The 14,458-nt window shown below is 39.4% G+C and overlaps 1 protein-coding gene across 2 annotated transcripts in view; it reads left to right on the top strand.

Annotated features, from left to right (window-relative positions):
• Window positions 1–11,494, top strand: part of RBBP5 (RB binding protein 5, histone lysine methyltransferase complex subunit) — a 58,564-nt gene extending 47,070 nt beyond the window's left edge. Inside the window, exons 12-14 of one of the 2 annotated variants that reach the window (XM_089681116.1) lie at window positions 529–758; window positions 5,459–5,650; window positions 10,940–11,494. In XM_089681116.1, coding sequence (XP_089537242.1) covers window positions 529–758; window positions 5,459–5,650; window positions 10,940–10,968 — 451 coding nt within the window. In that variant the 3' untranslated portion in view covers window positions 10,969–11,494. The remainder of the gene's footprint in view (window positions 1–528; window positions 759–5,458; window positions 5,651–10,939) is intronic. The other variant, XM_089681117.1, reaches the window with a different exon arrangement.
• The last annotated feature ends 2,964 nt before the right edge of the window (window positions 11,495–14,458 follow it).

Consider the following 14,458-nt stretch of genomic DNA (forward strand, 5'->3'; position numbering starts at 1 on the left):
AAGAAAATTAAATTTTCAAACGACATTCAACCACTCATCGAATGTACAAAGACTTTTCGTACGAATATTCTTGACTGAAAATCAATACGTGAATGGACAACATGAGATATTCCATGCACAGAGCCCTTACAGTGATTGTAAACATTGGATGTTTTTAAACTACAAACCTGTTACTTACCTAAATTGAGGATTGATGGTTGGAGGTGGGATTATACATGGGCTGACTTAATGGTTTTAGTTTTGCTAGTGTCCAAACCTCCTGAAGGCAGTAATATACCCCATATATCAGACTGTTCTACAATCCTGTATCTCTCCTTGCACTCTTAGAAAAAGATTTTACGGTGAGTACAACAATCGTTTTGATATAGTAACTTGTATTTTTGCTGCAGTTGTTTCGTATGCATATATAGTTATTTTCTTTTTCATTATGTAGTTTCACCAAATTGATACATATAACTATCTGTTTTTTACAATTTCTGATCCATGAGTTGAAATACTGCAAAAAAATGTGTATTTTCATCCTTGCAGTGACGAGGAACTGGAAGATGCTAAGGCACTGCTGTATCTTCCTATTGCACCCGAGGTAGAGGACCCTGAGGAAAACCCTTATGGGCCTCCCCCAGACACTGTTCAAATGTCACTGAGTGAAGATGGAGCAGGAACAGAAAAGAAGCGTCAGGCTTCCTCAGATGGAGGTCAGCCACCAAAAAAGAAGCCAAAAACTACAGTTGTTGAATTGCAAGGAGTGCCTAATGATGGTAAGTTTGAGTCTTGCTGTTTGTGAATGTGATGACAAGCTACCTTTTCCCTTTTTTTTCCTACGGGGAAAACAAAAATCCTGCCTTGAAGTGTGGCTTTCTCCACACTGCAGCTGTTAGAAGCTTGTTTATATACAGCAGAGGTAGGCAACCTTTTAGAGGTAGAGTTCTACCTGAATGAAAAAATAAGGACAGCATGAAGAAAGCAGGGCAGTATTTAGGTCAGTGGGGAAGAGATTTTCCTCATATGCATAGCAGAGAAGCATCACTGCTGTTTGCTTTTTCTGGCACGCTGATCGTCCATTCCATGTGTCACACAAAGTGCCTGGGATGAACAGGAGAGGGGTTTAGCGGAGATCAGTGTAGTACACTAAGCATGTTGCTTCCCTGTGCTGCTCTTCAAGTACAGAAGCAGTGAAGGGTTGTCAAGGCAGGGATGCGATCTACCCATAACCTGGCTGCAATCAATGGGTTGCTGAATTTTTATTTCACAGGGTGTGGTGACATCCCTGACTAGTGACTACGGGCTACATAATAAAGTTTTCTCCCAAAAAGATTTTTCTCTTGTGTTCTTTGACGGACACAGTTCTTCTATCCTTGACCATAGGTTTTTATAGCACCACCTACAGGAGTAGGATACTAGGCAGAAAAGAACACAACACCGCCTACGGGCAGTCCTAGCTAGTATAAAACTTTCTGTGCTATAGGCTAGCCAGTTATTTCTGTCTACTGTTAAGGAGAAAGCACTAAGTTTCCTGATCAGTGGTTCCAAAGCCTTTTTTCCTTTTTCCTTTTCTGGGAATTTCTTGCTATTTCTTTCTCTGGAAATTTTTCCAGCGGAGATCTTCAATCAACATCTGGGCTGGGCGACAGGCTGGATAATTTAGATCTAGTAGCTACCCAGGTCTGGCCACCAAGTGCACGCAGATTTTTATCTACGTGCTGCATCGGCGGCAACAGCCACATCAGGATTGGGAAGTCTAGCGAATTAAACATCTTGTGGGAACACGAGACCAGGTGCCTGCTGTCCGTGTCACAGTATTACCCTGGCCAACAGCCCCCTACTTTTGTGGAGAGGAGAATCTGTTTCAAGAGCATCACCTGCAAGCTCTACTGGATTGGTAGGTAGATGACACCCCCTCCCCTTCCCACAAGTGGTGTGGGTTGCAGGTGGTCAGCCCTGCAGGGGTCCCTTCATCCCACATTCAGGATTTGGGTCTACCCTGCCAATTCCTCCTGGACAGAGTTTTCTTCCCACCTCCCTCTCTCCTTTTTTCTTCTCCAGACCTTCCCTTTACAGTGATCCAGTCTGCTGTCTATGCCCTGTAGTGTGTGCGGCCCTGTGTGTGCGGATGGGGGTCTTCCTGGGCTCTAGTGAGGGTTTGTTCCTGTGGAAGTTGGTGGTTCTGTACTGTGGCCACTACAGCCACCATGTGGCTCTGGCTCAGCTATTTTCCCAGAGCTGCAATGGCCATTTCGGTAAGATTGGCCATCAGCCATCTTCCCTGTGTCACAGTCACCATTTTTTCTGAAGGACTGGTGGGGTGGACATTTTTGATTGGTTCTATTCTGTGGACCTGAATGAGCACATGGGCGGCCTGGGAGCTAAACAGGGGATCACATGACAGCATCTATTTTACTTCATGCCTGATGTTTCTCTCCTGTGTTTTGGGGGTCATCTCTTGGCCTCAAGACCTGCAAGTGTGCTTTTACATACGGCCTCTTCTGGACAGTGTGGACAGATCTCATCATGATGTTTGGGTGAAGGTGGGTCCTTCTGGGGTGTATTTACTTTTGCTAAGCTCTCTTCTATAAAGTCTTCGGCTTGCGCCTCTAATCCCCCTTCCCGATACCCTCATGAAGGTGACTGGCTCCTTAGGGTCTTCTATTCCATTGGAAGCACTGTAAGCGGTCCTTGAGTTGTTTTGTCCTGGTGTCTCTGGACTGGCCTTGTCGTCCTTGGTGCACCAAAGAGGTAGGACTGATCATGGACGCTCCCTGGCAGCTGCCCCTTCCGAAGGACCTCCTGCCTCAATAACCGGGTTTGCCACCCTGCTTTGATGGCGTGGCTATTGAAAGCCAGGATCTGAGAGATAAAGAGTTGTTGGGCTCGGTAATTCCTACAGTATTGAAGGCATGCAAGTCTACCTTTTGGAAGATTTATCATTGCACCTGGAAGGCTTATAGCACCTTCCAGGTGCAAGTCTCTTGGTGCCCATCCACGCTCCTTCTTAGTGATTCGAGTTTTGGCTTTTCTCCAACAGGGCACTGAACAAAAGCTTGCCTTGAGTACCATTAAAGGCCAGGTTTCTGCCCTGGCGATCTTCTTTCAATGACCCTTGGCCATGCACACCTTCATCCAAGGGGTCCACCATGTGATGTCCCCTTTGTGTTCCTCTTTGCCACCATGCGACTTGAACTTTCAGTCCTGTATTTCAGAACACGGAACTCCTTTTATTATAGAGTTATCTTACTCGGAGGATCCTTTACCTTTGACAGGTGAGGCCAAAGCTTCCCCCCATGTCCACAGAGGTTGGTTGATTGGTGTCCACTTTGGGCTTTTTGTTTGTGCCCATTTACTAAGCTTTGGTGCCATCCCTGGCAGAGCCTTAGATCTGACCCTTCTGGGCTTCCAGCTGAAGGCATATGCTTGTGAGGATCCTGTTAACATCTCTGATTCAGATGCAGAGTCCTTAGAGTCTACTCCTGGAGAGGCTGTTTTTGAGTCACCTGCAGATGACTTGAGGGGTTGTTTCTAACCGGATTGATGCGATACATACTATACTACAGTCACAGAATCAGCATGCTGTTTCAGACATTGAGTCTTTTAGAGCTCCCATTGCTGCAAAGACCTTTCCATTATACCTATTGTTTAAGTCATTTCTCTTATAAGGACAGGACCGGAATCACCCTGTGGGATCCTGGTCTCCTCCAGAGAAACTGACAGAGCTTTTCTTCTTTGACAAGGACCTTTCCATCGCTAGGGTTAAGCCTCGTTTCAGCAAATTTATGGAGCTCTGTGTTTTAAGCTGTGATAGCCTGTGACGAGCATCCTTTCTGCATGAAGGTGTTCCCCCACTTCTAAAAGTGGGTAGTTGTTTGTTCATCCTGCTGGATGTACCCTTGTCTCCCCCGTAGCTGCCAGCTTAGACCCTTGAGTCAGTCACCTCTTTCAGTTCTAGAGTTTCAGCTCTTCACCCTTCTAGTAGTAATGAACTTCCTTCTGCATCTTCCCTGTTTTGTTTGCATTCCCTGTACCCTGGAACTCCTCTTCCTACTCTGGTGGGAGCCTTTTCTCAGTAATGGTTCCACACTCCTCACCGCATGGGAGACTTTTTTCCTTGCATGGGTTTGCACCCTTAGTGGTGCTTCTTCAAACCCCGTCTAGATGTGAATTGTTAGACATCTAACACTGGTAGGATAGGATTTTTGTACTTAACATGAAAACATTAAAGCAGAGTTCCAGTTACTTTTGTGTTTATTAAAAGTCAGCAGCCAGAAAAACTGTAGCTGCTGACTTTTATTAAACACATTCACCTGTCCCAGGGTCCAGCGATGTACCCACCTGTGCAACCTTTTCTCTCCCTCTTCTCTCCTCAGCATCTCAACTGTGGGCACCAGGCTGTGACAGCTTGCGGCTGATTGGTTCGGCAATCTTCTGGGACCTGTGAAGTGTCCCAGAAGACTGCGGGAGGAGGGGCCAAACTTCCGTCTCACTTTGCCGAGGCGAACTGAGCCGGTAGGGGGAGCGGGTACCTGTCAAAACCAGGTATCTGCCCCCACCCCCCCAAAAAATGCAAAATATGGCAGTGGAGTTGGGGAGGAGGCAAACAAGCCAAGCTTTCACTTTTGGGTGGAACTCTGCTTGTGTTTATTGGCCCTGTGTCAGGGCTTGACAAATTTTTCCTTTGAATCTAGGAGCCAGTTTTTTTTAACAAACAAAGTTTTATGTTCAACAACAAAACCCCTTTTCTTATGTAGCCCTGATGTGTATCTTTACAGATGCATGACACAGTTTTACACACAGTAAATCCTTTCATTAACCCAAAGAAAAAGGAATTTGTCATTTTTCCTTTTTGCTTCATATGAAATAAATATTTAATACAACTTAATTGTAACCAAATTTCCTACAACAGAATAAAGACCTCATGATTCCTTCCATGTAGGGTAACAATTGGGGGCTCAATTGCCCCAACTCTAAAAAAAAAAATTGATGCTCCACACCACTGAATGACCAAGTTGTGTTCTGACTGTGCCATTTTCTGACATATTACTGTATTCCCACAGTGCTATGTCAAAACAAAGTGAAAAATTATGTTCCTGCTATTCAGCAAATGGGCTTGACTTTGTTAGTTCAGATTTAAAGATCAAAGTGAAGTGTAAAAGCTTTTATGAGCCTGATCTTGCTGTTTAAGGTTGGTTCTTTACTCGGTTTTATTTTGTAACCGAAGCGCATCTTTGGTGTATTGAAATGTATAAAAACAAAATTATTGAGAACAGTTTATACATGTCTACAAGTGCTATTACATCCTGTTATAGTCCACATGAATGCTGACATGAGCATGTTACTTTATCCAGTATTATTACATGTTAATATTTATTAACTAATATTATTGTATCATAATATAAAATGTTAATTTATCCAATCTTTTTTTCTATTTAAATGATCTTTCTATTTTGTTTACTTTGCTCACTGGCAGAAGTTCATCCTCTACTGGGCGTGAAGGGGGACAGTAAATCCAAGAAGAAGCAGTCAGGACGGCCTAAAGGAGCTAAAGGTAAAGAGAAAGACTCTCAATTTAATCCGAAAACCTGCAAGGGTGACAGGGGCATGTCTCTGGATGCTGCAATGAAAGGCAAAGCTCAGAATGAGCTGCCACAAGTACTGACAGGTAAGGGCAGTACTAATTGGTGCAGATATCACTTCTGCTTCCTGTGCCCCTGGCTTCACGCAGATGTCCTACCCTCGCAAACTGCTCTTAAACCATTCAACGCAGGTGGGCACCTGTGTACCAAGTTAGAAGATCACAAGAAAAAGACAATTATTCCAGTATTATTTTGGGAAACGTACTAGTTTAATTAAATGGAAGGATGCATATTTCCTTCATGTAAATACCACATAAATGCTGTAGAATAAATATTAATGTCATTTAAGCAAGAGCAGCAATGTCTGTTCTTTTCAAACATGCTTACATGCATTTTAGTGTCAGTAAGCAGATGGTGACTTATTGCCCACAATGTTTGGTTTAAGACTAGTACCATCTTTGTTTTCCTTACCGCAGTGATCATTTCTCTGTGTAAATTGCAAGACCCCTCTTGTTAATTTTTTTTTTTTGACAAAAAAATTTGGTGAATTAATGCTATTTAAGCAAGAGCACAGATGTTCGTTCTTTGAACACATGCTTACATGCATTATAGTGTCAGTAAGCAGAAGGTGAATTGATGCTTACAATGTTTTTTTTTTATTTTATTTACATGTTTATGCAGTATATTACTTATTTATAATTACAAATCGTTTATATCTCTATTTTTCAATCTATTTATCAATCTATTTATCTCTCTCTCTCTTTCTCTCTCTCATTTATATATATATATATATATATATATATATATATATAAACTATTTTTTTTCTCTGTTTGACTTTGGGGATCAAAGAAGCATGGTACTTTCAGCTATTGGGGCCTTCTTAGTAAACACAACACAGTACACAGACTAATTACTCCCTAACACATTTAGCTCTTTGATCACCCCAGATGTTAACCCCTACCTGCCCAGTGTCATTAGAACAATGTCAGTTCTTTCTATTAGCACTGATCACTGTATTAGTGTCACTGGAGATGTCAGTGGCAGTTCCCACCCGGTGTCAAAATGCCCACCACAGTCCCGCTAATAAGTCGCTGATCACCGCCATTACTAGTATAAAAAAAATAATAAAAAATAAAAAAAATTTGTAGACAGTATAACTTTCACGTAAACCAATTAATATACAGTTATTGGGATTTTTTAGCAAAGACGTAGCAGAATAAATTTTTATCTAACTTTATGAAGAACTTTTATTTTTTGGTGGATATGTTTTATAGAAAAAAGTCAAAAATATTGTGTTTTTTTTTTCAAAATTCTCAGTCTTTTTGTTTAAAGCGCAAAAAATAAAAAACACGGAGGTGATCAAATACCAGCAGGTGGAAGCAGCAGATGCCCTGTTAGCTCAAATCTTTGGCTTTCACTAAACACCTTTCTTGCCTGCTTCACGTGATCGAAATGGTGGGCATTCTGGCAATCTTCATAGTTTCTGAATGGTCCAGGTGCATATGGTACTCCAGAAGAAGATGAAAGAAAGAGCGCACAAACATTGCGCATTACCTCAAGAAATAGTGACTAATTTTATTATTAAGGAAATATACTCACAAAGTGATGGTATAACAGGCATAAGTAACCATAATCCAAACAGGGTTACAGGTAAATCCAAAAGGGTGGGGGGGGATGAAGGCTAACGCGTTTCGAAGGGTGCTCCCTTCTTCATCAGAGCTGATCAAAAAAAACAAACAAATACATATACAAATACAAATTCCCCTCAAACTATTTACATGAATCATGATGGTATAACAGGTGGTGATACTGTAGATGAGCATAGCAATACACATGAAAATACTCATAGAAATGGCAATACGTATAGTAATAATAATAATGATGTCAAAAATCTCATACAGAAAAGGTATATATAAAAAAATGTTAAAAAAACAAAAAACAAACTATATATATATACATATATACACACACATCTACACACACATATATATATATATATATATATACATACATACATACATACATACATACATACATACATACATACACACACACATATATATATAGATACACACACACACACATGGAAAAAATGGATGGAAATGAATGATGGAATAGATTGAGAGCTTAATTGTTAAACTGGCATAAGAATCGCTGGTAAAAAAAAAAAAAAAAATTTATATAGAGAGAATCCATAGAATATGGCATATGGTACTCCAACCTGAGCAGACTCCTTGCTGATGCTCTGTGGGCTCTTCCAAATCAACCAGATTTTCTGTCCTTATAACCCATTTACCCTTCCCTTTCAAGGAACACTCTGCTAGACCTGTGAATGATTGTCGGGCTTTTCTGCATCAGGTATCTGTTTCCCAGATTTGCAAGGCTACCATCTGGTCTTCTGTTCCCTATGTTTTCTTAGTATTACCAGGTGTATGTTCAGGCCTCTTTTGATGTTCAGGTATGGCTTCTTCATTGCATAACAGAGCTTTAACTTGCATTTTTAGATAACAAGGTGAACTGTGTTCACAGGCCGTGATTTTTGTATTCCTGAGCTCATGCAGTGATGTCCATCACAGAATCAGGCCTATTTTCAATGCACTGCTGTCTGAGGGCTCACAATTCACAGACATCCAATGTTGCAGTCAGCCTTGTCCCTTGCACTCACATTTCTGAAGATTCTCTGAATCTTCTGATATTATGTATTGTAGATGGTAATGTTTAAAAACGTTGCAATTTTACCTTGGGGAAAATTATTCTGAAATTGTTCGACAATTTTTAGATGCAACATTTCCCAGATTAGTGAACTGCCCATCTTCTGAGAAACTTTTTTTTACCCAATCATGTTACTTTCCTATTGCCAATTAATGTAATTGGTAGCAAAATGTTTTTCCAACTCTTCCTTGTTAATACCACTTACTTTGGCAGCTTTGCAAAGTTGACCTGTCCCAGCTTTAAAAATGTGTTACAATTAACGGTACATTTTCTGAGTTTAAACATATGATGTTTTCTGTTTCTATTGTGAATAAAATATGGGTTTATGAGGTTTTGCAAATCATTGGATTCTGTTTTTATGTGGATTTTACACAGCATCCCAAGTTTTTTTTTTTTTTTTTTGCAATTGGGGTTGTAGGTAAGATAAAAACAAGCCAACTAAAAAAATGTTAATTTAGTGTTGTTGTATTTTAGGTAGGATGTGTTATCGCAATTAATCAGGAGTAGAGGAATTTGTTTTGGGTTGTTCTTTGGTGGTGGGTTATGGTAATGGCAAGAAATTATACAGTTGCATTTAAAAAATATATTTTTTTTTACTATTTTGGGCCACATTTCAACTGATTAAAATAAAATAGGAGATTTCTAATACTATTTTCCACCACTGGAATTGTCAAATACACTATATAATCTGCACTCCTAAAAACCTCTTTAGGCTTGGTTCACATATATGCGGTTTCCATGTGGTTGCATTTACTCATGCACATTAGCCCATTCATTTTAATGGGCTGCTGTATCCACTAAAAACACAGGGAAAAGGTTCTCGCACCTTTTTAGAAAATGTAGCCCCCATAGTGCAGACAAATAAGCAAAGGATATTTCATTTTCAGAGTCCTCTGTGCACTTCAAGTAGAAAACCTGACAGACTGATTGATATAATATACGCACATAAATATATAAGCATATATTATAAAAATATAGACACAAATAATAATATAATATGAAATACAACCTGGTCCTTTAATAGGCTCTAAATGCTGGGTGGTGGGAGCGGGCTTTCAGATCGTATGCATCAAGACATCTTAGGTGCTGTGCTGGGAATGCGCAATGATAGCGATGTCGGCACAGAAAAGCCATTCCCCATGGATGCATAGATGCAGCCGCTAGGCGCTAAGACCACCCACCCAGCAGCCATATATATGCATACAGACAGTGGGAACAGGTTAAGCATAAATATCTAAAGACTACATCAGTTATTTTTTCCACAATCATAAACTATAGTTTTAGACCACTCAAATGTAAAAAAACATTTCTTGATACGCTGTTGAACATGAAATTAAGGAATAATAGCAAGGTGCATATTAGTTTTACAAGATGGTGTGAGGATATATATATATATATATATATATATATATATATATATATATATATATATATCTTCATTTAAGTCTTTGGATGCCAGAGTATCTAATGTGTAAATCTGAAAGGTTTCCTGACTGCACAATCCTTCGCTGTCTGAAAAATGGGGTGGTATCATCTCTATTGCAAAATGTTAAGGTCCTCCACATTTGTATTATGTTTGCAGGCAAATTTGTTTTTATACATATATGTAAATTATTTGAATGCCCATAGCATAGCCAAACAAAGCTATGACTGTCCTGAATGGTTGGGCCACCGGCCACTAAGGTTGAACTCAAGTAGCCTGATCTTTAGGAGATTGGCAGTCAAAATATACAGTCAAATGTGCAAGGGATAGCTTACTAAGGTAGGACTGAGGAGCAAAGCAGTCTGAGGAGTTTTAATGTGCCAGTGAACATGTGCTTCTACAAAAAAAAAAAAAAAAAACCATGAAAAATTAGGCAGTTTTTTTAATCTCTTAGGGGCATTATCTGCCAGTTTTCTCGTGTTGCCCACCTGGGTGTCAAAATCAGGGGTTTTTGGCAGTTTATCCCGAATTCTGAAATGTGCAGAAAACAAAACATTTTGTTGTTTTTTTGTAATTTCTTTAACAGTTATGTGTATTTGAGCGCCATACCCATTCTGATTCTTGACAGGCAAATGGCCATGCTTACTTAGCTTAGTAGCTTTTCTAACTAGCCCAGTTACCTTTTGAGCAAGTATTTTCCAATTGATTGCCATGACTATAGTATAATGAAAACTATTCAGATCTTAGTGCACAGATAAGAGTGTAGAAGTTTATAAGGTAGGATTTGCAGACATGCTTGTTCTTTATTAAGCAGGCCAAGTATTAATTGATGGTGTAAGTCTCTTGTTTGGGTTCTGAACAGTTTGACTAGATCTTACCCAGCTGAAATGCACGTGTTGCTATTAAAAACAAGAAAATAAATCCTAGGGCAACTTTTCTTCTGTGGGTCCATTACAAAGAATGTGCTTTCCAAATGCTTTTATTGAATGTAATATGAAAATCTCTTCAGTGGTGTATTATAACAAATTCAGCTGAAGCATAACATTTTTATAGTAAAGCAACTAAGATTTATTTTTACATTCACCACATATTCACCTATCTTCTTCACGTTAGTTGTGTGCAACTAACTAGTGGTTGCCGTATTGCTTTGCTGCTTTATCCCTCTTGCTGCTGCTTTTTTTTCTTTTTTTTCTTGTGTTTTTTTTCTATTTTTAACTTTTTATCTGTGTTTCTTTTCAGGAGGTGGTGCCATTTCTGAGCTCCTATGAGTTTTATCCTGATTCTTAAAAATCTACAATAATTTGTCATCCTGAAGTTTCCATTAAACTTGGACTGATCCATTCCAGTGACAATAAACGGGATATTCTCGTAAATGAGTCATGTGCTAGAGCAAGGAACAATAGAAACCTTGTGTTTTAACAGACATTTTAATATATGAAGCTGTTGTGTGAATTTTTCAGAAGGTATATTGGATACATTGAAACCATATCTCCCGTCTTGATGTTCCAGAATGAAACATTCATTCAGTTTTCCTTTGACACCAGTTCACAGTATGTTGGACATTTCCTGCCTTTTATACAAGTGGAATATCCGTATGACTCCCTTTCTTGAACTTAGCCAGTAAAAGAAATCAAGATTGTATGATATTGAAGAATCAGATGTGAAAAACCAGCCTTCTGTAATCTTCATTAAAGAAAGAAAGGATTCTGGCACTTTTGGTTTTAGATTTTTGATCCCATGGATTTCTGTCTGTCCCTCTGAGGTGGGGAAATAAAACTGCCTTGTATTTGTTTATATCGTGTTGTTTCTTTTTCAAACGTTTGTGTGGTTTTTGCAAGTTTGTATGCACAGTTTTGAGTTTGTCCATCTGACTTTATGATTTGCATTTTGGCAATGTCATTTACTGATGACTTATTATATCTTAAATAAATTCACCCTTTTAGAGGTTTTCATATTTTAATGTAATACAACAAAAAAACCACAGTGAATTTATTTATTTTGTTATATATTAATCAACAGAAATACACCCTTTATTGTAAAAGTGAAAACCGATATCTGCAAAGTGATTCAGATGAAACATAGATCACAGATGCATATCCACCCCTGTAATATAACATGTACACATATACCTGGAAGGTTCAACTTCTGGTAAGTCAGTATCGTGACATAACCTACAGCAGGAATGTAGATGAACACTCCAAGCAATTCCGTGAAATGGTTGAATACAGTATATACTGTACATATATATATTACACTGAGGAGTGTACCAGTTTAAATAAATCACCCCCTATGACTAAATGTTCCAAAAGATGCAAACTTCCAAGGGGATAAATACTTATCTTGTTCATACGTACACAACAGAAGATGAAGTATTCTGGAACTTTTGGTTTACACTACCAATTGGACACTATCAGGAAAAGCTGTAACGATAATATAGTATAACTCCTTTTGCTCCCAGAACCATGATTTTCTTTTTCTATTTTTCTAGTGTCCTTAGGAGAATGGATATCTTCTCTCTGAGAGAAGCAAAACATTTTTTTAAGTTTTTTCTTTCACCAAGATTCTTCCAATGCTGCAGTCACTGGGGCTCCTGTTTGCAGTTTCCGGATCAATTCCTTCTTAGCTTTGGCCTGGGCAATCACACCCAGACTCGTCAAGGAAGTAGATACTGGACTGGCCTGTAATGTCACCCTTCAGGCATTCTGATACTATTTGGTGCTCACCTAGGCACATGGTATAACACATTGTTAGCCACATGGTGCTCTTTCCAGGGCCAAGGACCTGCTGACTGGAAGAACCAAATCCCTGAAAACCCCTAATGGGTATGCCTGCTAGATGGGCAAAGAATGCTGCATAGTCCCTTAGTCCATGTTTATCTGCCTTCGGGGATTTGAAAACTTGAATATGCCTGCAATGAGTAAAGGCTGTTACTCTTTAGGTGGGAGATCAAGTATGCTGCACTGGTCAACTGAGCATTATCTGCAGCATTTTTTTTGCCACAGGTGAGCTGCTGGAAAGGAATGCCTTTTTTTTTTTCATTTGTTCCTGGACTTTGGCCCAGGCTGTGCACTGAGCCTGTGCAGCCTCTTTCTAAGTTGGTCTAACTGTGCATGCACATGCTATTTGGAGACTCAGACCTGCCTCAAGATCTCCTGCCTGCTTTCCCAACCATGCGCACCTGCACAAGTGATCCCTTGGGACATGTCTTTTGGGCCCCCTGATACCTTCAGTGAGGATAACAGGCAGCATTTAACTCTTACCCTGCAATGTATTTGTAGCAGTTTGGTAAATGGATCACTCATCACATCCCTATTCATAATGTACATAGCATTTTTCTATGTTGGAATGGAAGCATCTCATTCCGTACTTGAACGCCATATTTTGCCTCACCTTGATGCAGCTTGTGAAAACTTTGAATTTACATAAAAGGAGGTTAGAAATTGAAAAGGTAAAACTTACAATTATTTTAAGTATGCAGCTGTGGTAAAAGCAGTCATGATAAACCTCCATAGATATGCAAGCATATCCATCCACATGGGAAAGCATATTGCTAGGCACTTTATAGCATACTGGCAATAAGAGAGGAGATAGGGGTACAAGAGTCTGTGTTTTTGAGTAAGAATTACATGGATAATGCTTATGAGGCAATGGTGGTGTGACAGTTTGAGTCTCGTGAAGACGCAAGTAAAATTATCGTAGATGGGAGGTAATGACTTTGACAACACATTAATCCATTTGAGTATAATGTTTTGAGAGTAAAAATCAAATTGATTCACACGCTCCTAAATCTGTCAAAGGTTTGAGAATTTGGAAAGTGTCCTATAGGAGTTACTTTAGGGTTCTCAGCTGATTTGCTGTATAGGAATGAGAAAAGCTTATCTCTAGAAAGCCTTTTTCTATATTTCTTCTGTGTTGGCCTTAAAAAGGTTTTCTAGACCACAGCGTGTTCAGGCATTTTGCAGGTCTACGCTACAAATCCTAATTTACACTTTGTACACATACATAACCTCATTGGAATACATCTAACCTGGAACCAGCGGGGCTCGTTGGAATGCACACAGTGCTTGAAGCCGGATTTCACACAGCAGCCCCGCAAGCATTCTTTTTATCACTAAGCATGCTGCTTGTCAGCATTTATCAGTAAATATCTTCTCTTACCAAGCTTAGCTCCATTTTTAACTATTTGATTGCTGCAAAACAGTTGTGGCAGAATTGCAGAATAAAGTGGGCTGTCCCTTCTGTGGACCAAGCCATTTCCTGCCTCAACAAGACTTTAACTGTCCCTGTTGAAGATATACCAGTGTTCATGGGTAAACATTTGAAAGCTTATTCTAAAGCTCCATTGCATGCGCTGCCATGTGATCTTCTGTTGCAACTATGACAAACTGTGTTGCTATGGCTATTTTAGTGATGTTTATGGCATATACAGTTAAGCCCGTATATATATTGGACACGGGCACAATTTTAGTTTTTTTTCAGGTATTTACCAAAACGTATTCAAGCTATAGTTAGTTATATAATGGAAATGGGCTGAAAGTGCACACTCTCGGATTTAACCACTTGCCTACAGGGCACTTATACCCCCTTCCTGCAATGGCCAATTTTCAGCTTTCAGCACTATCACACTTTGAATGACAATTGCGCGGTCATGCAACACTGTACCCATATGACATTTTTATAAAAAAAATTTCACACAAATAGAGCTTTCTTTTGGTGGTATTTAATTGCCACTGGGTGTTTTATTTTTCGTGCTATAAA

This window comes from Staurois parvus, unplaced genomic scaffold, assembly GCF_062004578.1.
Source record: "Staurois parvus isolate SC_StPar_1 unplaced genomic scaffold, SC_StPar_1.0 ptg000261l, whole genome shotgun sequence".
NCBI classification, from domain to species: domain Eukaryota; kingdom Metazoa; phylum Chordata; class Amphibia; order Anura; family Ranidae; genus Staurois; species Staurois parvus.